We start from the raw sequence: 26,766 nt of genomic DNA, 5'->3' as shown, positions 1-26,766 counted from the left end.
AGATCCTAATAGATAAGATCAAAATTTATCCAAAGTAAATGCAATAACCAAAAGTTCTTTTTCTATGTTAGTGTAATTGCTTTTTGCAGCATCTAAGGTTTTTGAGGCATAACAAATAACTTGGGGCTCTCTATCTATATTTTGCCCTAAATTGAGTAAGGTCAATATCTTATGCTGCAATCTTCCAAATACCAATTATTACTTGGTTTTCTTTCTTTTCTTCTGTTTGTTCTATTTCTAGATATGGATTTAACGAACTCTGCATTTTAGATGCCTCCCGACATCATCCGGAAAGTTGCAACAAGATCCTAGGTGTAGGCTCACAAAATTATCAAGCATCCCTTGTACACCATTGGTTACAAAAAGAATAGGGTAAACTATACCCAACATTACTAAACTTTTAATAAGATTATGTTTTGATCACTCATTTTCAAAAAGTTAAAAAATGGTCACTGAATTGTTTAAAAACTTTTCATTTAAGTCATTCAACTATTCAAAAGTTTTTATTTAAGTTATTAGGCTATTAAGTTTTTTTTTAAAGTTTGATTAGTTAGCTCCAAGCGATGATTCAACAATCAGTATGTTGGATCAGTACCCATTGACAAGTAGAAGAACATACCTTAGATCCAAGTCAATTTGATAGCCAGTGTCAGAGATTTGAGAAGAAAACTGTTTGGATTGTGATTCGTAGATTCATGACGTTCAAAGCTATTTCTAGAAAAAAATTTTGAATCATAGAAGAGAAATGGAATGAGAACTTTCGATTGGTGTAGACAATGTGAATAAAAAAAGGCCATATAACAATGATTTTAACAGTTTAATGACTTGAATGAAAACTTTCTAATAATTCAATGATCATTTTGTAAATTTTTGAAGTTGAGTGATCAAAACGTAAACTTATTAATAATTTAGTGTCCTCCAGTGTAATTTATCCAAAAAAAACCAGAATTGGAACATTCCAATTTTAGGTCTAGTCTGAATAGTGGTTTCGGGATCAAAAATCTGGTGCAGTAAAATTTTTTTTTATTATATTTTTATGGTTTACAGATTTATGGAACTATTCTGTGAAAATCTTGTTCGAAAATTTCGACGTTTGTGCACTCAATTTAGTTTTAAGGACTAAATTATAAAATGTACAAAACTTGAATTCTAGATATTAAAGGTGTCCAATTGCTATGAGATTTTACATTAGAGGTCCTTATATGACAATTAGGCCATTAGTTAAGTTTATGGACAAAAATGGACATGATTAGGTGAAATTTTAAAGTAAGGCATTAAGGGCATTTTGGTCATTTAGTTAATAAATGAATTAAAAAGGGAAAATAAAGCTAAAATTTTGTCCATCTTCTTCACCATAGCCTAAATTTTCAAGCTTTCCATAGCTAGGGCTTGTTCAACTTTCAAGCTTGATTGTAAGTACATCCTAGCCCTGTTTTTAATGCTCTTTATGTTTTTAAAGTCGTATTCACCCGATCTTTCTATTTGTACCATTTTTTTGAAGTAGGGTTCATGTTTAAAATTTTACCCATGCATGACATGCATGTGCTTTGATGTTCTATGATAGAAAATGAAAGTTTAATGTAAAATAAACAACTTTTACTAGATGATTTTTATGGAAATTCATAAAAGGACCTATTTGTAAAAAGTTGTAAAATGGGTAGTAAAAATCTGATTTAATGGAAAATGTGGGCTGATATGAGCATGTATATGGTTCGGTTAGGTTTGGGTTACCAAGAAATTGAACACATTTCATTTTACGAGCCTAGGGATTAAAATGTAAAATGTAAAAAAGTTAGGGACAAAATGATAATTTTGTCTAGGATGCAAATTAATGTAAATGTATGTGTAAAACAATGAATTAATAGTCGAATTTGCTTATATGCAAATTAATGCAAATGTAAAAGGTCTCGGAATAGTTGAGTTCAAATACGAACCATTCTCAAGGTAAGTTCGTGTAATTAATTTGGTATGTTATGTATTAATTGAATTGTGTGATTGAGATAATATATATGTAATGATACACACCATGAAATAATCATAAGATGAAAAACATGAATAAAATGTCATTGTCTCGGTTGAGATTGTATTTCGATGGATTATAATAATTTCCTTGAACCGAACAAAAATAATATAGAAAGAATTTAGCCCAGACAGGTAATCCTGAGCTACACTCTCTTGAGAAAATGTTATGAAATGGATTTAGCCTGGACGGGTAATCCATAGTAGGATCATTAGAGCTAACGTTATCGAAGGGATTTAGCTTAGACTGGTAATCTTGAATAAGACGGGATTTAGCCAGGACTGATAATCCTATCATATAAATGTCGCTTGAGAGTGTGCTCTATGAATATGTGCTCAAGGAGCATTCTGGATGTAAATTGACGGGCGATTGACATGTATACCTCAAGTATACTACACGAGTCTCCATTGAGATTTACAATAGTTCAACGAAAAGAAATCTTGAAAAATAGAAATTGTGAGATGATATGAAAGCTTATATTATGGTGAGCTCATCTATGTTGGTTTGAATACTTCATGATGTGTATGACAAACTTGTTTAATGAGCGAATGTATTTAGGTAACTTGTCAAGATTATTGATGGAATGAATACATATGTATGCTTATTTGAATAATTATGACCGGTAAGTTTTCTTTCTATTAAGTGAACTTACTAAGCATAAAAATGCTTACCCTGTTTTACTTTTCTTTGTTTTATAGTGCTTGTAAGGATTACAAAGGTTTGAGGATTTGGTCAGAGTAAGATCACACTATCCACAAATCTCCTTTTGGTATAGCTAAATGATTTATTTTGGTATAATGGCATGTATAAGCTTCTTGGCATAGGTGAAGGCTTGTAAGTAATATTTTGTGACTTAGCCATTGGAATGGCTAAGGATGTTCAAGTGGTGCATGTATGATGTTAATGTATGTCCAAATTCTTAAGTTTCAAGTATGTTTGATGATACATTCTGTAAATGGCCATTGAAATTGGCTAACATTGGTTTAAGTTTATATGCATATGATGATGTCTTTTATGGATGTGGAAATTGCATGGAATGAGTTAATAAGTATGTAAATGATGTGTGGATCCCTTGGTTGTGGCTGAATTGGTTGTATGTTTATACTTGGAATGGTATTACATGTTATTGTGTAGGTTGTGAATAGAAGGGTGGCAAAAAGGCTGGGTAAATAGCCTTATTTTTGTCCACATAGGTAGACACACGGACCTGTGTCTAAGCCGTGTGTGGGCGTCTATTTTTTGCCATGTGTCCCCTGCTCCTTAATTGTTACAAAACAGAATGCTCAGTATTGAGCACATGGGCAGAGACATGGGCGTGTGTCTCAGCCTTGTGGATGGTACGGCCTTAACACGGGCGTTTGCCCTGGCCGTGTGAAATCTGCACCTATTTTTTATGAAAAATTATGAAAATTTATTCAACCACACGGCCTAAGCACACGGGCATGTGCCTTGGCCGTGTGACTTTAATTTGTTGATGACATCATAAACAGAGAGTTGCACGGGTTAGGGACATAGGCGTGTCCCAAGCCATATGGGCGTGTCCCAAGCCGCACGGGCGTGTGACCCCTGTTTTGGTGAAAAATTCTCTAAGTGTTGTAAAATTTTGTAAAGTTCTCGGTTTAGTCCCCGAACCACATTCAATGTATGTTTTTGGCCTCGTAGGCTCGTTTTAGGGATGAAATGAATGTTTATGAAAAGTTTTAAATTTGAGTGAAAATTCATGTCTTGGTTTTGAATGTTTGTTTGAGTTTAAGTCCAGTAATGCCTCGTACCCTGTTCTGGCGTCAATTACGAGTAAGGGGTGTTACAAGAATTATTAAGATAGTGGAGTATTCTCTTGAGTTTCTCTCCTACAAAACATAATATAATGTAGCAGTCCAAGCAAGGCACAATAGGATAGATTTGAAAGACTTGCCATTAAAATTTAAGGTTAACCATACCAGATGATGCCATAAGACCCAGCACTGGCAAACCCGAAATGCTTTTGGAATTTGATAATCCACCAAATACTGATGCAACCCAGACAACAAGATGAGTTTATATTCTTTCATGACCTAACACTACTGCATAAGACGAAATTTACTAGCATGTCAAGCAACACATATCATATTAAATTGAATATTACAAGAACTTGTGTCTTTATAGACTTAGTATTAAACCTTGATTGAATATACAATAATAACATCGTATTACTCATGTTATAAGCAGATAAATACTTTCGTCAAAATTATTTTAGATTGGTTTTCTATCGGCACCAAATATATTTTAAGGGATAATTGCTTCATAAACTCTTTCCTTAATTTTTTTTTAAAGTACTTTCATTTTTTAAAATAATCACTTTACCCCCTCTCATAAAAAAACCCACCACGCGTTTACAAATTTTACAAGATTGAGGAGCTCTCTGTTTGTTAATGATTTTATTAATGTCTATTGTTTTGTTTAGTTAAACTGGGTCTCATAAAATATATAAGCAATTAAGCAACGAAGAAGACAATTGAATAGGTGGTGTGGAACAAAAGCAGAATCCAGTTAAGAAGCTAAAAAGACTGAAATATTAACCAAAATAGGGATACAAAGCAATGAAAAAGGAACACAGATAAACGTTTGGGAAAAATACTGTTGTACGACACCTCCCCTGCAATAAGGATAAAAAGAGAAGAAAAATATGGGCTTGACTTATTTTTAGGGTGTTCGTGTCACTTGCATAAACTTTCTAAACTAAAACAATAAAAGAAATCAATCCTTTGAGAATTTTTTTCTTTTCAATAACTTAGGTGAGATTTGGATGGGTAGTTGGTTGTAGTGCAGTATGTTTAGTTTACTTTTTATTTCACGCTATAGTATCGCTACAATATCTAATCTCACCGTCACCACTATTTTTACATTAACCACAGATAAATTACACCGCCCATCTAAACTAAGCCTTAGTTTACCCCCAATATAAGCAAAACCCATTCAGAATCTACTATATATTGTAACAATTACTTATTGAGATGATCTCTTTTATTAGATATTACATTCTAAATACAATTTGTTGTCTTTACTTACCTTATCTATTTCTAAAAGTAAAATTTTCTTTTAACCATTTACTTATTAAGTTTATTTAAATTTTTTTTAAGAATTTTTGGGAGTGCTAATTAAATTAAGTAAAGAAAGTGTCAATTTTAGTGGAGCTTTCACTTTCTACCTTATGAAAGATAGCAAAGTGCATCATGGGTGATTGGGCTAGTTGTATCCCCCAAAAAACATGTAATAAAACTTTTTTGTATTGGTTATTATTAGTGGAAGTGTAATAATTCGAAAGTCAATAGTGTTGAAATTGTGATTTCAAGACTCCGTTTCTGTAAACTAAACTTGTGAATACTTTATTAAATATTTACGAAAGTTATTTTAGAAGCGAATTGAATTTTGGATAGGTGAAATTATCAAATTAGGGATTAATTAAGTTTTAGGGACTAAATCGTAAAAATGGTAAAAATTCAATTGTTATAGAATCTCTCTATTAGAAAATGATTTATGGCCAAAAGTAGCAATTTTACCACTTTAAGCTTGATAGTGGACAATAATATTAGTATGGGTTGAATAAAAAATTATAATTCATAATAGATTATAACTTAATAAATAATAAAATAAATAATATAAAACATAAGTAATGAAATAAGCTAATGGAAAGAAAGAGAAAAGCTTGTCTTCTCCATTTCATTAAAACTGGATGTAATAAGGAGAAGAGAAAAACTTTCGGCTAGGGGTTTTGAACTTTGAAGTTTAATTTGCTAATGTTGATCTGGATTTCTCGAAAAAAAAAGGGAAAGATAAAATCATTGACGAATATCTTGGAGTTTATGGTTTGTGTTTCTATAATTAGAAGTACTTTGCAGTATTGTATAATGAATTGTTTGTGCATGGTAAGATCATAAGGTGAGACATTTCGCTATAGACAAGTTGTGTTGGATTGATCTGAATTGAATAAAGTTAATAAGGACTAAATTGAATATATGTAAAAAATGTGTATGTTTATATAAATGTGAAATTGAATATATATTGAGATGAACTATACTGCCATACGTATGAATCAATGATTTCCTAAAAATACATGTAAATTAAGATATTGATTGATAAAGAAATGAGTAATGAATACCCTATCAACTATTCATATAGAGTCAGATATGGTTGGCATGTCATAGGATAAAAAAAGTTTAGGATTACTTCGACCATGAGTTGATGATGCACTAGTGCCAATTTACTTCGATTATACCATTGAGCGTTGAGTGCAACTTATTACTTCGGATTTATCCGATGAGGCACTGGGTGCCAAACTGGTGTGCTGGTTAGATATATGTATCTGTCCGAATCTGAGTCCGAGTCAGGTTAATAAAGAGATAAATAAAATGGAATAATCATAATTGAAATGATGTTGATCAAGTCCTTACACTCATAAGAGTGAAAATCTAATATAAAATGCTTTATTTGATAATTGAGATTGCAAATGGATATGAATTGGAAGTATTATGAGTTTATACTTGAGAATTGTGTTGGATTGTTGATGATGAGTTGAGAAATGGTAAACTTCACATGATATTTGCATATCATTATTTTCTCTTAATTCATGCATTTGAATGGTTTTTGTTATGTTATAATATTCGAATTATCGAAACACCACTGAGTTATAGTCAATGTATAGTTTTGTTTTCCGTGCACAGGTTAAGTTCAATTTTGTTCGACTGTTAGCATGAGCATCTAGCAACAATCCTAGATTCAAAGTGTCGGTGATGTTTTAGTTTGGTCATGGCATGTACTAAGGGAGTCATATGATCATTAATGTTCTATTTTGGATTTTTGTTGGCATATTGAAAATAAATATTATATATATATATATATATATATGCATACATATGTGTGATGACAATGGTTCTTGCTAATGGTATCTTGTTGAATGATTTAAGCATATAGGCTTAAAAGTTTAAATGGTTAATAGGTAATATGACATAGAATAGATACGGTAAAATAAGTAGTTGAAAAGTGGTGAATGTTGTGTTTATAATGGTTTGAATGTTTGGCACATTTGGTACATATTTATAGGATTATTTTTAGAACTATTTGGAAATGCTAGGATGGTTAAATTGATTCATGATTTGTTGATTATTTTGGGGGTGCCATTTGAGGCATATTGGTATGGTTTCAAATATGGTAAATTGATTGAATTCTATGCAGTTTTAAAGTAGGTTTCATTATACTTTAGACCATGCTTTGTATTATGGAAATTGTTTAAGTATGTTTTGGAAGTTTAGGTTACTTTTTATTCCACACGGCCGTTTGCCACACACGGTTCAAAGACACAACCTTAGCCTATTACACGAGTCGACGACACAGTCGTGTGACTATTATTGAACAGTTACACTTTTGACCCATACAGCCATAGTGAGTTACACGGTTTGATTGCACGGTTGTGTGACTCCAGCTCCACACGGGTTCAATCTGTTACACGGTTTGTACACACAGCTGTGTGAATCCAACCTCACATAGCTACAGCCTTTCACATGGCTAGGGGACACGATCGTGTGACCCTTGTTTACAAAATTTTCTCATATTTTTATAATTATTTCAAATTGATCCTTGATTAATGTCGAGTTAATTTTAGAGCTTTCGTAAGCTCAATTTAAACATGAATTTAATTGTATTGCATGATATACTTATTTCTATGTTTGATTAATTAATATTGGTTTGAAAATTTGAACTATAAGATGTATGTAAATGTTTTGTAACTGTCTGCAGCATCCTATTGCTTGGGTTCAGCGACTGGATCCGGTGAGGGGTGTTACAAAAAGAGTGCGTATTATCTTGAGAGAGTGACCTAGTTCATGTCTCAATCTCCGTCATCGTATTTTAACTTCTAAAGTTGTAATAGTTTGACAATAGTAAATTGATCCTATGCTCTTATCCAAAAGAATTATTGTGCAACATTCTCCAATAATTTAAGACTATTTTAATTTGGAGAATGTTGTTCAAAGCTTGCCCAAAACTACTTAAACCAAATGATTTCAATTGTTCTTTCTCCTTTCATGGAGCTAATTATAAAATATGGAAGCAAAATTTTTTTTCCTTACCTCACAGTTTTAAATGTCTCATACATTCTAGTGGAAAAGAATCCCAAGGAAAAAAAGTACTAAAGCTATGACCGTAGAAGAAAAATCTAAGTATGAAAAGAATGTAAAGAAATGGGAGAAGGATCATGACCACTGCAAAATTTATTTACTTAATTGTCTTCTAGATAATTTGTATGATTATTATGATAAAACGTATGTTTCAGAAAAGAAAATTTGGAAACCCATCAAAATCTATTCATATACCCCTATTTCTATCATTTCTAACATTAGAAATCCCCAAGCAAGGCCTTATATCTTTATCTTATTGATCTACCAAATCTATCAGACTTACCCTTTCAAAACAAAACATACAGAGTCATAAATCTTACCTTGACATGGAGTAATCACTAGTAAAGATTCAGATCTACAACTCCAGTTTGAAGGAGAGCGAAATACCATTGGTTCATTAAGATTCAGGTAAGAATACTTCTTGAAGAAGGAAGAAGAAAAACTCTCCTTTTTTCTATCTTGAATATATATAACCTAAGCTCTTATTAGAACTTGATACATGTCACAACTTTTTGAATTACCTTTATAAATTTTTTACAACTACGGAAACCTAGTATTTTTATATTTATGGTTCATCTGTCTAATCAGATCCTAACCAAATTATCTACAATGTAACTAGAGTAGTAACTCAATGAACTAGGCATATAATACCTTCGGTGATAACCCCTATTTACAAGGTTCTCAACACTCTTGCCAATATCTTTTTCTTTATGACTTAATATATTTTGAGAACAATCCTTGCATAATATTCTAATATCTGCTATATGCCCGATCTATACCCCAAACAAACAATTGGGTGGATAGACTACACCTCACAAATTACTTTCAACCTACTCACCAGAACTTAGAACCCACCAAAACTAGGTGTTACATATAGAACTTATCCTTGTTTTTCTTAGCGCGATTTCCCTTCCCTTTGGAGGAAGAAGCAACAACTAAGTTTATTTTTGCTTTACGAACCGGCTGACCACTATTCAACATCAACTTATAAGATTTTAATTACTTTATCATATATAATAATAAAATAATGACATACATTCATTCGCATACATTCACAAGAATGTCACATCTTATCAAAACTATTAACACATAAAAAAGAGAGAAATTTTTGGTATCAGTTTATACAATAAACATATCACAACCTGACTCTGATACCAATTGTTAGAAAAAATCAGTTTGAAAATATTTTTCTTGCATAGTAGAAAATTAAAATTTTGAAAACTGAGCTAATTGTGATATTTATAACAATAAACCCTTTACCAAAATCGCACATTTTTTTGCTAGACAGATCCTTGATGTTCTTGGCTTTCAATCGAACAACCTTCTTTGCTATTCTTATACCACAAATTGCTTCGAGTGTAAGCTCAAACGAATTCAAATTAAACACATATCCAAAAATTACTTACTTTACTTTTGGTGGGTAAGTAAAATTATCTATTTAATAGAAACTGATTTTTAATCAGAAAAATAGAATTTATACTTATAAAATAAATAAGTACTATTTTCTGGCAGGATAATAATATCTCAAAGACCCCCTTTTTTAGCCCTACTGCTGCTATCTATTTATAAGGATAAAAAGTGAAACCTTTATTAAATTAGTAGAAGTCTATTACAATAGAAAAACAAAATCCTAGTCTAACTAGGATTGGGAAGGTGATAACCCTTGTTAAATATATTAGGGTTTGTCGTCCCATGTATTTAGCATGAGGGGCTTTTGGGCCTCTTCCGTATCGGGTCCAATTATAAGTACTTCCTAAACTTTTAACCTAGTACTTTATAATTCAATCCAACCCAATATATGTGTTTCTATTTTCCAAAATAAATATCGTAAATTAATTTTAATTAATTAATTTCTCAATTAAATAATTTTCTCAACTTGATTCAAATTCTCTTAAAATCATGACAATTTTACCGTAAAAAAACTTATGAGAAATTACATTTAATATTTCCACATTCAACAGATTCACTATAACCAATTAATTTCATTTCAATTATGAATTTTAATTATTTAATTAATTAAATAAATAATAATTCAAAAAACCATAAATTAATTTTTAGGTCTTTTCGTTTGAGAAAACCACATTCATTTCCGAATGTTTCTCATTTCTCTAAGTTTATCATATCTATCCATTTTTGTTCATTTGATTCAATAGCAATTCATTTCCAATTCCAACAAACTAGTGGAGGGACCAATTGGACATATCTGATTAGTGCTCAAATGATTTATAATTAATTTCTAGCTTTTCGCCTATTAATTATAAACACATTTAACCACAAAGTCATTTCACTATAGCTTTTCAGAATAGTGATCTCAAGACCACAATACAGAGTTGAATAAATTATTTTATTATTATTTTGGGGTCATAGCATGTTAATAATAATGCATGAAAAATTTGGTGAATTAATTTTAGCGATGGCTTGCCCAATTGCGAAAAAGGACTAAATCGCATAAAAGGTAAAAGTTACAAATTAGTACCCAAATGTGTTAAATAGCTAGAGAAATTAAATTGGGGATCTTTAAAGGGAAAATAGACACATAGGGAGTAGCTTGGCCGGCCATGAGACAAGGAGAATTTGATGGTCAACATGTTAGGTAATTTGATGACCTAATATGTGTTAAATTAATGCCATAAAGGCCTAGTCTTTATTTTTCCTTCAATCCTTCTTTCTTGTTGACCGAAAATATCAGATAATATGGAGGCTTGAAAGCTAAAAATTTGCAGCAACTTATTCTTCTCATAATGTAAGTGATCTTGATGATTTTCTTGTTGATTTTTACATTTTTGGAATGCTTATATCATGGGCTTTCAAATGAGATGACTATTTTGCAAAATGGTAATAGGTCTAGGGTTTCACCATGTGAATGTTCATGTTATTTTTTGAAATTTTATGGAAGTACATGAGTCTTAGAAGAGTTCTAAAAAATTTTTGTGACAGGTGTTAACATGAAAACACCTAAAGGGGCTATTTTGCATAAGTTGCAAAATAAATGATAAGTGTATGAAATAGTGAGATTTTGGAGTTAATATAAGAGTAAAAAGGGTTCGGTTAGGCTTGAGGTACGAAGAAATTCGATAAAAATAAATTTTCGAGCCTAGGGGCAAAATGGTCATTTTGCCAAGGTCTAGGGGCAAAATGGTTATTTTATCAAAGATGTAAAATTTTGATTTGCCTAATTGTGATTAGTGACTAAATGCATGCATTTTACTATTATAGATCAAGATTTACCAAATCCAAGCCTAGACCAAGGGAAGGCCAAGCAAACCGACTAAACTGACTACTCGTGTGCATTTTGTAATCTGAGGTAAGTTGTATGTAAATAATACAACTACACTGCTAATATATGTGTTTGAAATGTCTTTGAATTGATATAGCATAAATTGCTTGATTGTGAGTTGAGAATGCATATTGATAATTGAGACAATAGAAATTCCATTGGAAACCTAGGAAATAAACCGGATATTCATGCCGTGACATTCGGATCACTTGTGTGAGCTAGTGTAAGACATGTCTGGGACATACATCAACCACATTATGAGAGCTAGTATAATACCATGACCGGGACATGGCATCGGCATTGAGACGAGTGGTAGTGTAAGACATGTCTGGGACATGTATCGGCCTCGAGATTTAAGCCAGTGTAAGACATGTTAGGGACATGCTTCGGCTATGAGATGATAGTCAGAGTAAGACCATGTCTGGGACATGGCATCAACTTGAGCTATGAGCCAATTTAAGACCATGTCTAGGACATGACATCAGCACCTTACCCATGTTCGAGGCTTAATAAATATCCAGTGATACTCCGAATGGTTCAATGGAGAACGTTATGTTTTGTATTAATAAGGAATGTATAACCGTGTTGTGAATGGTACATGTACCTAATTGGTATTTATGATATATGAGCTCAATATATATATTATGTGACTTTTATGGATGGTAATGAGTAAGTACATCTATGCTTACCTTTGAGTCATAAACATGTTGATCATTGATGAAATTGTTGTATATTTATTTATATGCACCTTACTAAGCTTTTACGCTTACTCCCTACTCCTTTCCATTTTTTTTTACAATGCCGCCTAATTAGCTCAAGGATCATCGGATGTCAAAGATATTGATCACACTATCATCTGAAACACTCGGTATAGTTGGATTTATATTTTTGAATATGGCATGTGTAGGGTCTAGACCTTATCATTTTGTGTCCTTGAGCATTGGCCAAATGAATTGGCTTGGGATAGATCTCACACTTTGTATTAAGCCTTGAATGATAGTTAACATTCCTTTTTAGTTTATAAAATATGCATCTTCATGGTTGCATGAATGTCTATTGTGGTTGAATTGATTATGGAAATTATGCTTGTTTTGGTATTGATTGGTTATAGCATGAAAATAGATAAGCAAATGTGGCAATGAGGCTTGGAAAATAGCCTTATTTGTCCGCACGGGTAGACACACGGGCATGTGTCTAGGCCATGTGTGACACACAGCCAGCCCCATGGGCCTGTAGTCTGGCCGTGTGTCCCCTCCATGTAAAACTTTCAAGTCAGTATGCATGGTATTAAATGCATAGGCAGAGACACGGCCATATGTCTCAGCCATATGGCATGTTGGGTATGCTAACGTTAGAAACAGAATACCCAAGTTCTTAAACACGAGCCAAGACATGGGCGTGTCAAGGCCGTGTGAGGGACACGGGCCAGGCACACGGGCATGTGTCAGGCCATGTGAAAACCACTACACCTTGAACAAAATTTAAATTTCACACAAGCTAGGAACAAAGGTGTGTCCCAATAGACACCAGGCTGTGTGAGCCACACAGGCCACCAACATGGCCATGTGAAGTCGATCACACGGGCGTGTCACTTTCCATACGGGCGTGTGCCCTGTTTTATAGGCAAATTTCTTAAGGTTGGTTTGAAACCCTGATATGGTTCCGAATAGTTTTCAATGATAGATTTAGGGCTCGTAAGCCCCTAACAAGTAGTTTAAAGTAGAAATTAAAAAGGTTTTAACTTGGACCGAGTCTCGATGACTTGGGGTTGTTCGAATGCATAGGATCAAGTTAGCTAATGCCACATACTCTGCCTCGGCACAGGTTACGGGTATGGGTTGTTACATTTAGTGGTATCAGAGTTATAGTTTAGTCGGTTCTAGGACTAACCTAACAAAAGTACGAGTCTAGCTATACATGCCATAATTGTTTATTGATAGTGTGACGATTTCTAACGATTATAAATTTTTTTATGTATAGTGAATGGATCCTGATAGAACCACGACGGATGACGTGGAAAGTAATGTGCCGGCTGCCGCCGATGGGACCGCGCTAGTAGAAAGTGAGCCCGTTACTATGGGATAGGGTGGAGGGGCTAGAGAATCTTACCTCTGAATGATTGACACTTGGTACACGGAATTGGTCGTGAAAATCTGAACACTCCACCTCCCCCACCTCCCCCGATTCCTCAGTATGCCCCTGTAGCCCCGCGAGGAGAAGACATGATTAGGAGGGAGAAACCTCCAGTAGATAAAATTCGAAAGCATGGGGCTGAGGAATTCTGAGCTAATGGAGATGATGACCCTGAGAAGGCAGAGTTATGGTTGGAAAATACCATTAGATTATTTGATGAGCTATCATGCACATTTGAAGAGTGCGCAAAATGTGCAGTGTCACTCCTGCGAGAGTCAGCCTACTAATGTTGGAATACTCTCGTGTCTGTTGTACCGAGAGAGAGAGTAACTTGGGAATTCTTCCAAGAAGAGTTCCGGAAAAAGGACATCAGTTAGAGGTTTATAGATCAAAAGAGGAAGGAATTTTTAGAATTGAAGCAAGGCCGAATGACAGCAATAGAGTATGAGCGTAAGTTCATGAGACATAGTAAGTACGCTCGGGAGTGCATGTCTACAGAAGCCACCATGTGCAATAGGTTTGAAGATGGCATTAATGAAGATATTCGAATATTTTTTGGCATCCTGGACTTAAGAGAATTTGTCGTGCTCGTTGAGAGAGCGAGCAAGGCAAATGAGCTTGTTAGAGAGAGGAGGAAGGTGGCTATTGAGTCAAGGGATTCAAAGAAGAGGCAGATAGGGAAATCATATTAGTCCTCATCCAAGAGATCAAAGGAATTCTCTACTCGATTGAATACCTCGGTAGGGTATTTAAAGAAAAACAAGAATTAGCAGAATTCGATATCTACAGCCCAGACCACTTTAGTTGCTAGTCTTGGCAGTGCTTTGCCAAACCAGCTGGAGTGTTCGCAATGTGGGAGACGTTATTTCAACGAGTGCCAAGGAAACAAGAAGGGCTGCTTCAAGTGTAGGTCACTAGACCACTTTATTCATGATTGTATTGAGATGGAAGAGAGGGAAAGGAAGCAAGAAATGAAGGCAAGTAGTGCTCCGTTGAGGAGTAGACCACAAAAGAACCCAGGAAGTGGGGCTAGCAGTAAAGGCATGCCAAGAGATGGCGTAGTGAGTTCTGAGGACAAGGCACTAGCAAGGACCTATGCTATACATGCCAGGGAAGAGGCAGAGTCTCCTGATGTGATCACGGGTACTTTTTCTATCCACGATATAACTGTTGTTTCCTTTATTGACCCGGGATCTACCCACTCTAATATTTGTATGGATTTGATACACCGTATAAACATGATAGTAGAGTCCACTGGGTTCGTGATAGAAGTGTCTAACCCTTTAGGCATGTATGTATTAGTTGACAAAGTGTGTAGAAATTGCCCTTTAACAATTAGAGGCTATCGTTTTCCGGCTAACTTGATGTTATTACCGTTTAATGAGTTTGATGTAATCATTGGGATGGATTGGTTGACTGCTCATAGTGTTGTAGTGGACTATGGGAACAAGATAATAGAGTTGAAATGTAGAGACGGAAGTGTTCTTCGGGTTGGACCAAGTGAGTCAGATAGTCTACCAGTAGTAATATCGTCGTTGACGGCTGAGAAATATTTGAGAAAGGGATCTGTGGCTTACCTAGCTTTTGTGTTAAATGCTCAAGTGTCTAAGTTGAAGATAGAATCAGTACCAGTGGTGTGTGAGTTTACAAATGTATTTCCGGAAGAATTACCCCGATTACCCCTGGAAAGAGAAGTTAAATTTGGAATTGAGTTAGTCCCTGGAATGACACCTATCTCGATTGCTCCGTATAGGATGGCTCCACCAGAGTTAAAAGAGTTAAAGGCACAGTTGCAAGAACTTAAAAACAAGGGCTTCGCAAGATCGAGTTTTTCCCCGTAGGGTGCTCTAGTACTTTTTGTGAAGAAGAAAGATGGTTCGATAAGGTTATGCATCGACTATAGACAACTCAACAAGCTAACAGTAAAGAAAAAATATCCTTTACCAAGGATTGATGATTTGTTTGATCAGTTAAAAGGAGCCACGATATTTTCTAAGATTGACCTGAGGTCAGGATACTATCAGTTAAGGGTTAAAGAGCAAGATGTCCCGAAGACTACATTTCGGACAAAATACGGGCATTATGAGTTCCTTATCATGCCCTTTGGTTTGACTAATGCCCTGGTGGTGTTTATGGATTTGATGAACCACATTTTTAGGTTGTATCTGGATAAGTTTGTCATCGTCTTTATCGATGACATATTAATTTATTCACATGATGAGAGCAAACACGCAGAGCATCTGAGAGTTATGTTGCAAACCTTAAGGGACAAGCAGTCATGCGCCAAATTCAGTAAGAGTGAATTTTGGCTTAAGGAGGTCGAATTCCTAGGACACATTGTGCCGGGTGATGGGATCCGATTTGACCCAAACAAGATCTTTCCTATTGTTGAGTGGAAACTATCGAGGAATGCGACAGAAGTTTGAAGCTTTTTGGGTTTGGCCAGATACTATAAACGGTTTGTAAACAGATTCTCCATGATAGCTACCCTGATGACGAGACTGCTATAAAAAGATATTAAGTTTGTTTGGACAGAAAAATGCCAGCAGAGTTTCGAGAAATTAAAGGCTTTGTTGACTAAAGCCCTAGTGTTAGGGCAATCGGAGTCGGGTAAGGAGTTCATGATTTATAGCGACGCCTCCTTAAATGGTTTGGGGTGTGTGCTCATGCAAGAAGGCAAGGTTACAGCCTATGCCTTGAAACAACTAAAGAAACATTAGAAAAACTACCTGACGCATGATTTGGAGCTGGCTGCCATTGTGTTCGCGCTGAAGATTTGGAGACACCATTTGTTTGGAGAGAAATGTCGAGTATTCACAGGCCATAAGAGCTTAAAATACTTGATGACTCAAAATAAGTTGAATTTGCGGCAACATCGATGGTTAGAGCTGATAAAAGATTACGAACTAATGATAGATTACCACCCGGGAAAGGCGAACGTAGTTGCCGATGCATTGAGTAGAAAATCCTTTTTTGTATTGAGAGCTATGAACCCCCATTTTGCTTTATCAGATGATGGTTCAGTTTTAACAGAGTTGACAGCCAAACCGATGTTCCTACAAGAGATATGTGAAGCTCAGAAGAACGATAGTGAGTTACAAGCCAAGAAAACTCAATGCGAGTTGGATGTTGTGTCAGATTTTCACATTAACGCCGATGGATGTCTAATGTTCAAAGATAGAGTTTGTGTACCCAAAGACAGCGAGCTCGTTCAGAAAATTTTACGAGAAGCACATAGTGGTTGTTTGTCCATCCACCCGGGTAGTGTGAAAATGTATAATGACCTAAATAAAATGTATTGGTGGTCGGGAATGAAAAGAGACATTTCAGAGTTCATTTCTAAGTGTTTAGTGTGTCAGCAAGTAAAGGTTAAACACCAAGTACCTTCCGGTTTGCTTCAGCCTATTATGGTCCTCGCGTGGAAATGGGACCGGATCACTATGGATTTTGTGACGGGTTTGCCGGTAACCCCGAAGAAGAAAGATGCAGTATGGGTTGTTGTTAATCGGCTAACAAAGTTGGCCCAATTCATACCAGTACGTACCGACTACTCCCTCGAGAGACTAGCTGACCTATATATTTCTGAGATTGTGAGGCTTCATGGAGTACCGTGGTCGATTGTTTCAGATAGAGATCTGAGGTTTACCTCAAGATTTTGGAAAAAGTCAAAAAAGGCTTTGGAAACCAAGTTGAGCTTTAGCACAGCATTTCACCCGTAAACCGACGGGCAGTCAGAAAGAGTGATTCAGATTTTAGAAGACAAGTTGAGGTGTTGTGTTCTCGAATTTCAGGGAAGTTGGGAAAGATACTTACCATTGGTTGAATTCGCCTACAATAACAGTTATCAAACAAGTTTGAAGATGGCGCCTTATGAGGCTCTGTATGGGTGAAGGTGTCGAACACCTTTATATTGGGATGAGTTCAAAGAAAAACATATTCATGGGGTCGATTTAGTTAGAGAGACCAAAGAAAAAGTTAAAGTGATTCGTGACTGCTTGAAGGCCACCTCGGATAGACAGAAATCCTATACAGATTTGAAATGAAAGGAAATTGAGTTTCAAGTCGGTAATAAGGTATTTTTGAAAGTTTTTCCGTGAAGGAAAGTCCTCAGATTTGGCAGAAGAGGCAAATTGAGTCCTCGTTTCATAGGACCTTATAAGGTTATCGAGAGAGTAGGGCCAGTTGCCTACCATTTGGTTTTACCACTAGAGTTAGCAAAGATTCACGATGTGTTTCATGTTTCCATGTTACATCAGTATAGATCAGACCCTTTGCATATGGTTGAGCCAACAGAGGTTGAGATTCATCAGGACATGACCTATGGAGAAGAGCCGGTCAAAATTTTAGCTCGAGAAATCAAACAGTTGAGAAATAAGAATATAGCACTTGTGAAGATTTTGTGGCATAGGCATGGAATTGAGGAAGCCACATGGGAAACCAAGGAGACTATGAAAGACCAGTACCCTAATCTCTTCACTGGTAAGATTTTCAAGGACGAAAATCCCTAAAGGAGAGAAATGTAACTGCTCGAATTAGGGCATAGTCAGAATAGTGGTCTCGGGACCACAAATCTAAAGTTGAATAAATTATTTTATTATTATTTTGGGGTCATAACATGTTAATAATAGTGCTTGAAAATTTTGGTGAATTAATTTTAGATGGCTTGCCCAATTGCGAAAAAGGACTAAATCACATAAAAGGCAAAAGTTACAAATTAGTACCCAAATGTGTTAAATAGCTAGAGAAATTAAATTAGGGGTCTTTAAAGGGCAAATTGACCCATAGGGAGTAGCTTGGCCGGCCATGAGGCAAGGAGAATTTGATGGTTAACATGTTAGGTAATTTGATGACCTAATATGTGTTAAATTAATGCCCTAAAGGCCTAGTCTTTATTTTTCCTTCAATCCTTCTTTCTTTTTGACTGAAAATATCAACTAATATGGAGGTTTGAAAGCTGAAAATTTGCAGCAACTTATTCCTCTCATAATGTAAGTAATCTTGATGATTTTCTTGTTGATTTTTACATTTTTGGAATGCTTATATCATGGGCTTTCAAATGAGAGGACTATTTTGCAAAATGGTAATAAGTCTAGGGTTTCACCATGTGAATGTTCATATTATTTTCTGAAATTTTATACAAGTATATGAGTCTTAGAAGAGTTCTAAACAATTTTTGTGAAAGGTGTTCACATGAAAACACCTAAAGGGACTATTTTGCATAAGTTACAAAATAAATGATAAGTGTATGAAATAGTGAGTTTTTGAAGTTACTAAAAGAGTAAAAAGGGTTTGGCTAGGCTTGAGGCATGAAGAAATTCGATAAAAATCAATTTTTGAGCCTAGGGGCAAAATGGTCATTTTGCCAAGGTCAAGGGGTAAAATGGTAATTTTATTAAAGATGTAAAATTTTGATTTACCTACTTGTGATTAGTGACTAAATGTGTGCATTTTACTATTATAGATCAAGATTTACCAAATCTGAGCCTAGACCGGGGAGAGGCCAAGCAAACCGACTAAACCGACTAGTCGTGTGCATTTTGTAATCCGAGGTAAGTTGTATGTAAATAATACAACTACACTACTAATATACAAGTTTGAAATGTCTTTGAATTGATATAGCATAAATTGCTTGATTGTGAGTTGAGAATGCATATTGATAATTGAGACAATAGAAATTCCGTTGGAAACTTAAGAAATAAACCGGATATTCATGCCGTGACATTCGGGTCACTTGTGTGAGCTAGTGTAAGACATGTATGGGACATGCATCAGCCACATTATGAGAGCCAGTGTAAGACTATGTCCGGGACATGGCATCGACATTGAGACAAGTGCTAGTGTAAGACATGTCTAGGACATGCATTAGCCTCGAGATGTAAGCTAGTGTAAAACATGTATGGGACATGCTTCGGCTACGAGATGATAGTCAGAGTAAGACCATGTCTGGGACATGGCATCGAATTGAGATATGAGCCAGTGTAAGACCATGTCTGGGACATGGCATCATCACCTTACCCATGTTTGAGGCTTAATAAATATCCGGTGATACTCCGAATGGTTCAACGAAGAACGTTATGTTTTGTATTAATGAGGAATGTATAACCGTGTTGTGAATGGTACAGGTACCTAATTGGTATTTATGAGATATGAGGTCAATATATATATATTATGTGACTTGTATGGATGGTAATGAGTAAGTTACATCTATGCTTACCTTTGAGTCATAAATATGTTGATCATTGATGAAATTGTTGTTGTATATTTATTTATATGCACCTTACTATGCTTTTATGCCTACTCCCTCTTCCTTTCCATTTTTTTTACAATGCCGCCTAATTGGCTCAAGGATCATCAAACGTCAGAGATATCGATCAGACTATCATCCAAAACACTCGGTATAGTTGGATTTATATTTTTGAATATGGCATGTGTAGGGTCTAGACTTTATTATTTTGTATCCTTAAGCATTGGCCAAATAAATTGGCTTGGGATAGATCTCACACTTTGTATTAAGCCTTGAATGATGGCTAATATTCCTTTTGAATTTATAGAAGATGCATCTTCATGGTTGCATGAATGTCTATTGTGGTTGAATTGATTATGAAAATTATGCTTGTTTTGGTATTGGTTGGTTATAGCATGAAAATATGTAAGAAAGGGTGGCAATGAGGCTTGGAAAATAGCCTTATATTGTCCACACGGGTAGACACACGGGCGTGTGTCTAGGCCGTGTGTGAAACACAGCCAGCCCCATGGGCATGTAGTCCAGTCGTGTGTCCCCTACACGTAAAAATTTCAAGTCAGTATGCATGGTATTAAACGCATGGGCAGAGACACAGCCATATGTCTCAGCCGTGTGGATAACATGGCCTAGCACATGGGCGAGTGCTATGGCCGTTTGGCATGTTGGGTATGCTGACGTTAGAAACAGAATACCCAAGCTCTTAGACACGGGCCAGGTCACGGGCGTGTCGAGGCCGTGAGAGGGACACGGGCCAGGCACACGGGCGTGTGTCAGGCCGTGTGAAAACCACTGTACCTTGAACAAAATTTAAATTTCGCACGAGCTAGGGACATAGGTGTGTTTCGATAGACACCAGGCCGTGTGAGCCACATGGGCCACCAACATGGCCAGGTCAAGCCAATCACACGGGCGTGTCACTTTTCACACGGACATGTGCCCTGTTTTAAAGGAAAATTTCTTAAGGTAGGTTTGAAACCCCCGATATGTTTCTGAATAGTTTTCAATGATAGATTTAGGGCTCGTAAGCCCCTAACAAGTAGTTTAAAGTAGAAATTAAAAAGGTTTTAACTTGGACAGAGTCTCGGCGACTTGGGGTTGTTCGAGTAAATGGGATCAAGTTAGGTAATGCCACGTACTCTGCCCTGACGTGGGTTACGGGTATGGGGTGTTACATTTAATAGTATAAGAGATATGATTTAGTCGGCTCTAGGACTAACCTACCAAGAGTACAAGTCTAGCTATACATGCCATAATTGTTTATTGATAGTGTAACGATTTCTGATGATTATAAATTATGTTTTTTTATGTATAGTGAATGGATCCCGATAGAACCACGTTGGATGACATGGAAAGTAACGCGCCGACTCCCACCGAAGGAGCCGCGCCAATAGTAGTGAACCTGTTACTATGGGTCAGGGTAGAGGGGCTAGAGAAGTCTACCTCCGAATGATGGACGCTTGGTACACGGAGCTTGTTTGTGCAAATCTGAGCACTTCACCTCCCCCACCTCTCCCGTTTCCTCAGTATGCCCCTGTAGCCCCGCAAGGAGTAGACATGATTAGGAGGGAAAAACCTTCAGTAGACAAAATTCAGAAGCATAGGGCCGAGGAATTCCGAGCTAATGTAGATGATGACCTTAAGAGGGTAGAGTCTGGTTAGAAAATACCATTAGAGTATTTGATGAGCTATCATGCATGCCTGTAGGGTGCGTAAAATGTGCAGTGTCACTCCTGCGAGACTCAGCCTACCAATGGTGGAATACTCTCGTTTCTGTTATACCGAAAGAGTGAGTAACTTTGGAATTCTTCCAAGAAGAGTTTCGGAAAAAGTACATCAGTTAGAGGTTTATAGATCAAAAGAGGAAGGAATTTTAAAATTGAAGCAAGGCGAAATGACAGTAATAGAGTATAAGCGTGAGTTCGTGAGACTCAGTAAGTACGCTCGGGAGTGCGTGTCTACCAAAGCCACCATGTGCAAGAGGTTTGAGGATGGCCTTAATGAAGATATTCGAGTATTTTTTGGCATCCTGGAATTAAGAGAATTTGTCGTGCTGATAGGACTTAAACCACTTGTTGTGTTAGGATTAAAGATAACGGATTTTCTCATCGAGTTAGGCTCCGCAGGCGTAGAGAAACTAAACTGCATAAACAATTTTGTATGCCTTGTTTTTGTTGTGTTTCTCGTAGTTCCATCTTTAATGGCTTGAATGCAACCATCACTTATGTGCTTTGTTTTTCTTAAGCAATTATCAACTAAAGGTTCCAACATGCTTATCAACCCCAAAATGAAAATGAATTTCTGAGTGAACCTAAAAGAAGTAAGAAAAGAATAATAGAAAAAAAAAACTTTGTCCCTAATTGTCACATGTTTAATGTTTAAAAAGATACTATCACTTTAGATGAAGCTTTATCTTCTTTTGATTTTGATTTGTAGACAAAAAGAGGACATTTTTTTTTGATATACTATCTCATGTGAGTAAAATAACATTAATAGAAGTTCTAATTACAGTTATTGTCATCAATGATTAGAGAATCCATCAAATGGATGTAAAAACAATTTTTTTAAATGGTGAGTTCGGAAATTTTTTTTGTAAAGAGTAACCCTGTATCTATTTCCCTTAAACGAAAATCTAAAACACCTAAAAATTTTATTTTTCACATGGTAAAATGAACTGAAGTGAATGAGAGATCCATATGAAAGAATCCAAACAATTTTTTAGTTCAGGGTAAAAAAATTAAAGAAGAGAAATATATTAAATGAATTTTTTAGTGTATTTTATTTATTAAATGAATTTAATTAAATAATTTAAAGTAATTTAATGTCATTTTTATAAGTTAATTACACATGTCACTTTCTCGATAAGTTGGCGTTGTTAATGTCTTTAAAAATATAAGGTTAAAATATATCATAATCTTTCTAGTTTTTGTAGATTTAGAATTTGAATTTTATATTTTTATTTTTAGGAATTTAGTTTTTCTATTGTTTAGATTTTAAAATTCAAGTCAAATTGTTAATACTGTTAAAATTATTTTGTTAAATTTATGATCATTACAATGTTTCCTTTTTAGTTATATTCTTACCAAGTGAATATTTTTATTCAAAATGTCACACCAACAATTTTAATGAAAAAATTAACAGTGTTAATAATCGATCTTGAATTTTGAAATCTAAAAATAGGACTAAATTTTGAAAATAAAAGTACAATGACTATTAGGTTCCTTTTGGATGGATAGTGAGATTGACTCTGATCAAAGTAAAAACAACAGTGGCAGTGAGTTTAGTTATTATAAAGTAAGATTGAATACTATAACGGTGAAATTAAAATCAATAATGATATATATATATATTTAGAATTTTAACGATAATGATGAAATTATAATTAAAATGAACATTAACTATATTAAATTAAATTCATATATAAATAATTTTATTAATGAATTTATTAAACATCTACTAATTATATGTATATCTATTTTTTTATTGCTCATATAGTTACTTATTGATGATTAATTAAATTATTAAAAAATAAAATATATAATAACAATAAAAATAAAAAAACTTTTGCTTAATATTTAACTTTTTAATAGAAAATGGTTTAAGAGACCCACCCATACCTTTTAAAATATATGTAAACGGAAAAACAAAGCCTCTTCAAGTAAATTACCTATTTGTCCTAAGCTTGAGGTGAACCTGTGGAGTTAAACATACAAGTAGGTCAAAGTTAAGGATTGAGCCCAAAAATCCTGCACACTCAAATAAATAGCCTGTAAATTAGCTATTTGTCCTAAGGTTTGGACAAATTTTAGGACTCCCTGTGTACTAAGATTCCTAGTTTTGGACCATATTCATGTACATCATGCCAATAAATTTAACTAACCAAATTTTTTTTTTTCTCTTTTCTAAATTTAGGAAACTGTTTAAGCAAAGTTAATATCAAATATCTTTAATTAATCAAATTTACACGTTTTCATAATCAAACACAGATCACGTTTGAAGCGGTAAACATCATTAACCATCAAGTCATCATATAAATTCTATTATTAATATACATTATTAATATATATAACTATTGAAATTATCTAATAAAAAATAAACAATTAAACATATTTCAATTATTTAAATTATATAAATCGTCCCATATTAAATATCTTTCACATACATATTTTAGAAGCTTGGGTTAAGGGTGTGGACTATTATTTGGGCTTTCACTTTTCTGACCTAACACCCCTAAAAAAACTGTCCTCTCTCTTCCACATTTACGCTCCCTTTTTCATCATCAAGTACTTGCTGATATCATATAGGCACCGAAGATCAGCCATTTTCCTTTGCTTTTCCCATGGCCTAAAACTTCTCTGCTTTATTTCACTTTAACGTGTATATATAACCTCAAAGTCTGTTCCATTCAACAGTAGTACGCTCATTGTTTCCGAGTGTAACTACGTTGTGCTGTAAAGATATGGGAAATTGCCAAGCAGCTGAAGCAGCAACCGTGGTTATTCACCACCCAGGGAACAAGATCGAGAGGATTTACCACCCTGTTAGTGTCAATGAAATCATGACCTCAAATCCAGGGCATTACATTGCACTTGTGCTAACCTCGCCCACGTTGAAAACCCAACATGGGATGCCTTTGAAGCAACTCAAGCTTTTAAAACCAGATGACACACTATTAGTCGGCCATATCTATCGACTCATTAGCTTTGAAGGTAATTTATTCTCTTAAATCTTTTTACGTCTATAGTTTTTGCCTTTCGTTTAATTTGTTTTCTTTTAGTAGATGTTATGAAAGAGTTTGCGGCAAAGAAGTGCACGAAGCTTGGGAAACTGTTGAAAGAAAGAGGAGGGATTGGGGTTGGGATGGAGTTGAAGAGAAAGGATTTGACCAACGATTCCGATCTGAAACCCAAACTGAACCCCAAATCTGGGAACTGCAGTTCGGTTATTAAGGTAATAAAAAAAATAATAAAAAAAAAGCTCAAAGCGACTTTGAACACTACTGTTTCAAGTTTCGTCTAAGTTAACAAAAACTGTCAGAACAGGTGACATAAGCTTCTGAAATGAGTTTTAATTTTGGGTCTCGAATTTCAAGAAATGTAATTAATCTTTACTACCAATTCATTAGTGCCTAAGAAATGAGTTTTATGGGGTTTTTTTCTCGGTCGGTAAGTTTAAAAAAAAAAAGTTATCGTCTCAAAAACTGAGAACTAGGAAGAATCTGAAGTCTGAACTTTGTTTAACAACAGATCTCGAGGTATCTAATTGAAAAATTAATTTCCAACACTTGACGTACATCAATACTGTTGAAAAATCTTCTTTAATGATATGTTACTGTTAAGTTGAACTCACAACAACTGGTCATTATTGATATATCTACTTTAATTATGATCATTAATCAACCATATTTCACCATGCATGTTTATGAGAATGTAGCCTAATGGCTTGTCTTCATAGTAAGGTAGTGCGAACAGAAAAGGATCTAAATTTCGTGGAAAGCTTGGGTTTAGTACAAATAAATAATTGAACCCCCAAAGAAAAGCTTATGCAATTGTCATTGTCTCATGGGGTTCCTTTGTCCAATTTGTCCTTTTAGATAAAATTTCCCATTCTTTTTCTACCGTGTGTGCAGGTGAAGCAGGAAGTTAACAGACAGGGAAGCAGTGGTGGCAGCAGAAGTAGGTATACGGGAAGGCATCATGGTGGAGGTGGGGGGCAATGGAGGCCAGCTTTGCAGAGCATTGCAGAGATTGGGACTTGAACTCAAATAGCTTTCATATCTCTATTCCAGGACCATTGCAGGCTTTCCCCTTTGTCATTTCTCTCCTCAGTCCCAACTCCCCTACAACCAATAAAAAGCAAGCAAACAACTATATAAAGCCATAGACATAACAATCCATCCTTTCACTCTTCCCAATGCCTTCCTAGTATTTATGTTTTGATGTAAAACCTTATTAATCACTTAGAACATCAATGAATGTAATGAACCACTTCCTATCTCAACATCGAAACTCAATATTTCCAACTTTTTTTTTCCTTTTTTGGGATCATTTTAGTTATGTTAGTAGAATTTAGAAAATTGGGAAAACAATTATCTAGGTAAGACTTTGGATCTGAAAGAACTTGAACAACCCAAATCATTTTTCACATTACCTTCAACCCATTTCATATATTTTTCTTTGCTCTCAATTTAAGTCTAAGAGTTATCCATGAGGGTTCGCTCAACGGAAGTGAATTGAGTTTTGGGCGAACTTGATCACTCCTAGCCACCGGGGACTAGGGACTTTTTCTAGATAAAAGAAAACTCAGGTGTAAGAGTTTAATATTACTACGTAACTAGACAGTATACAAAAAGAAGGAAAGATACATTGGGATTTAGTGGAAGGCCCCCAAAAAGGAAGTGAAGACAAAATGCAAATGTGATGGTCCCGAGCTTTATTTCAATGAGGGACTGCAGAAACACCTAACAAATGGTAGTGGGATGGGAACATCCTTCTCCACTTAGAAAGCTTTTATCTGTTTCAAGTTTAGAAATATGGTACAATGTGGTTTTGTTTTGTTATTATGGTTTGAAACTTTGAATCGTTGATCAAACATCACATTTACTTTTCCCCTTGTTTTGGGTACATTCTGTCTCCTTTAATGGATTCATCTTTTAGGACATGTTTTCTGTACACCAAAGTTCATAGGGAGCTGCATTTTGGACAACTTTTAGTTTTTATTGCTGTCAAAAGACAATGATTTGATCGGTTGTGGGCTTCAATTGCTGTGTGGTTTATAAACTCTTGCAATTTTTCTAGCTGCAAATCCTATTTGTATTATAATTGTTAAGAGTAATTAAGGTTTGGTGTTAACTGTAATATATATTGGTACAATGATGATTGTAAACATATAGATCACAAATCACAATTTCAAATTTGATGCATGAGATTTAATTAAACCATTG

General features: G+C 35.0%; 1 protein-coding gene across 2 annotated transcripts; it reads left to right on the top strand.

Moving 5' to 3' along the window:
* The first annotated feature begins 23,990 nt into the window (after positions 1 to 23,990).
* On the top strand, positions 23,991 to 26,501 carry LOC108471287 (uncharacterized). 2 transcript variants are annotated; one of them, XM_017772923.2, is made up of 3 exons: positions 23,991 to 24,532; positions 24,604 to 24,773; positions 25,453 to 26,501. In XM_017772923.2, the coding sequence occupies exons 1-3, from the start codon at positions 24,283 to 24,285 to the stop codon at positions 25,579 to 25,581; spliced, it is 549 nt and encodes a 182-aa protein (XP_017628412.1). In that variant the 5' UTR covers positions 23,991 to 24,282; the 3' UTR covers positions 25,582 to 26,501. The 2 variants fall into 2 exon arrangements, with proteins under 2 accessions (XP_017628412.1, XP_052877039.1); XM_053021079.1 differs by having other exon boundaries at positions 24,601 to 24,773.
* Positions 26,502 to 26,766: the final 265 nt, after the last annotated feature.

This window comes from Gossypium arboreum, chromosome 11 (assembly GCF_025698485.1).
Source record: "Gossypium arboreum isolate Shixiya-1 chromosome 11, ASM2569848v2, whole genome shotgun sequence".
In the NCBI taxonomy this organism is placed as follows: Eukaryota; Viridiplantae; Streptophyta; class Magnoliopsida; order Malvales; family Malvaceae; genus Gossypium; species Gossypium arboreum.
Note: the sequence above shows the minus strand (reverse complement) of the source record. Positions and strands in the feature narration are given on the sequence as shown.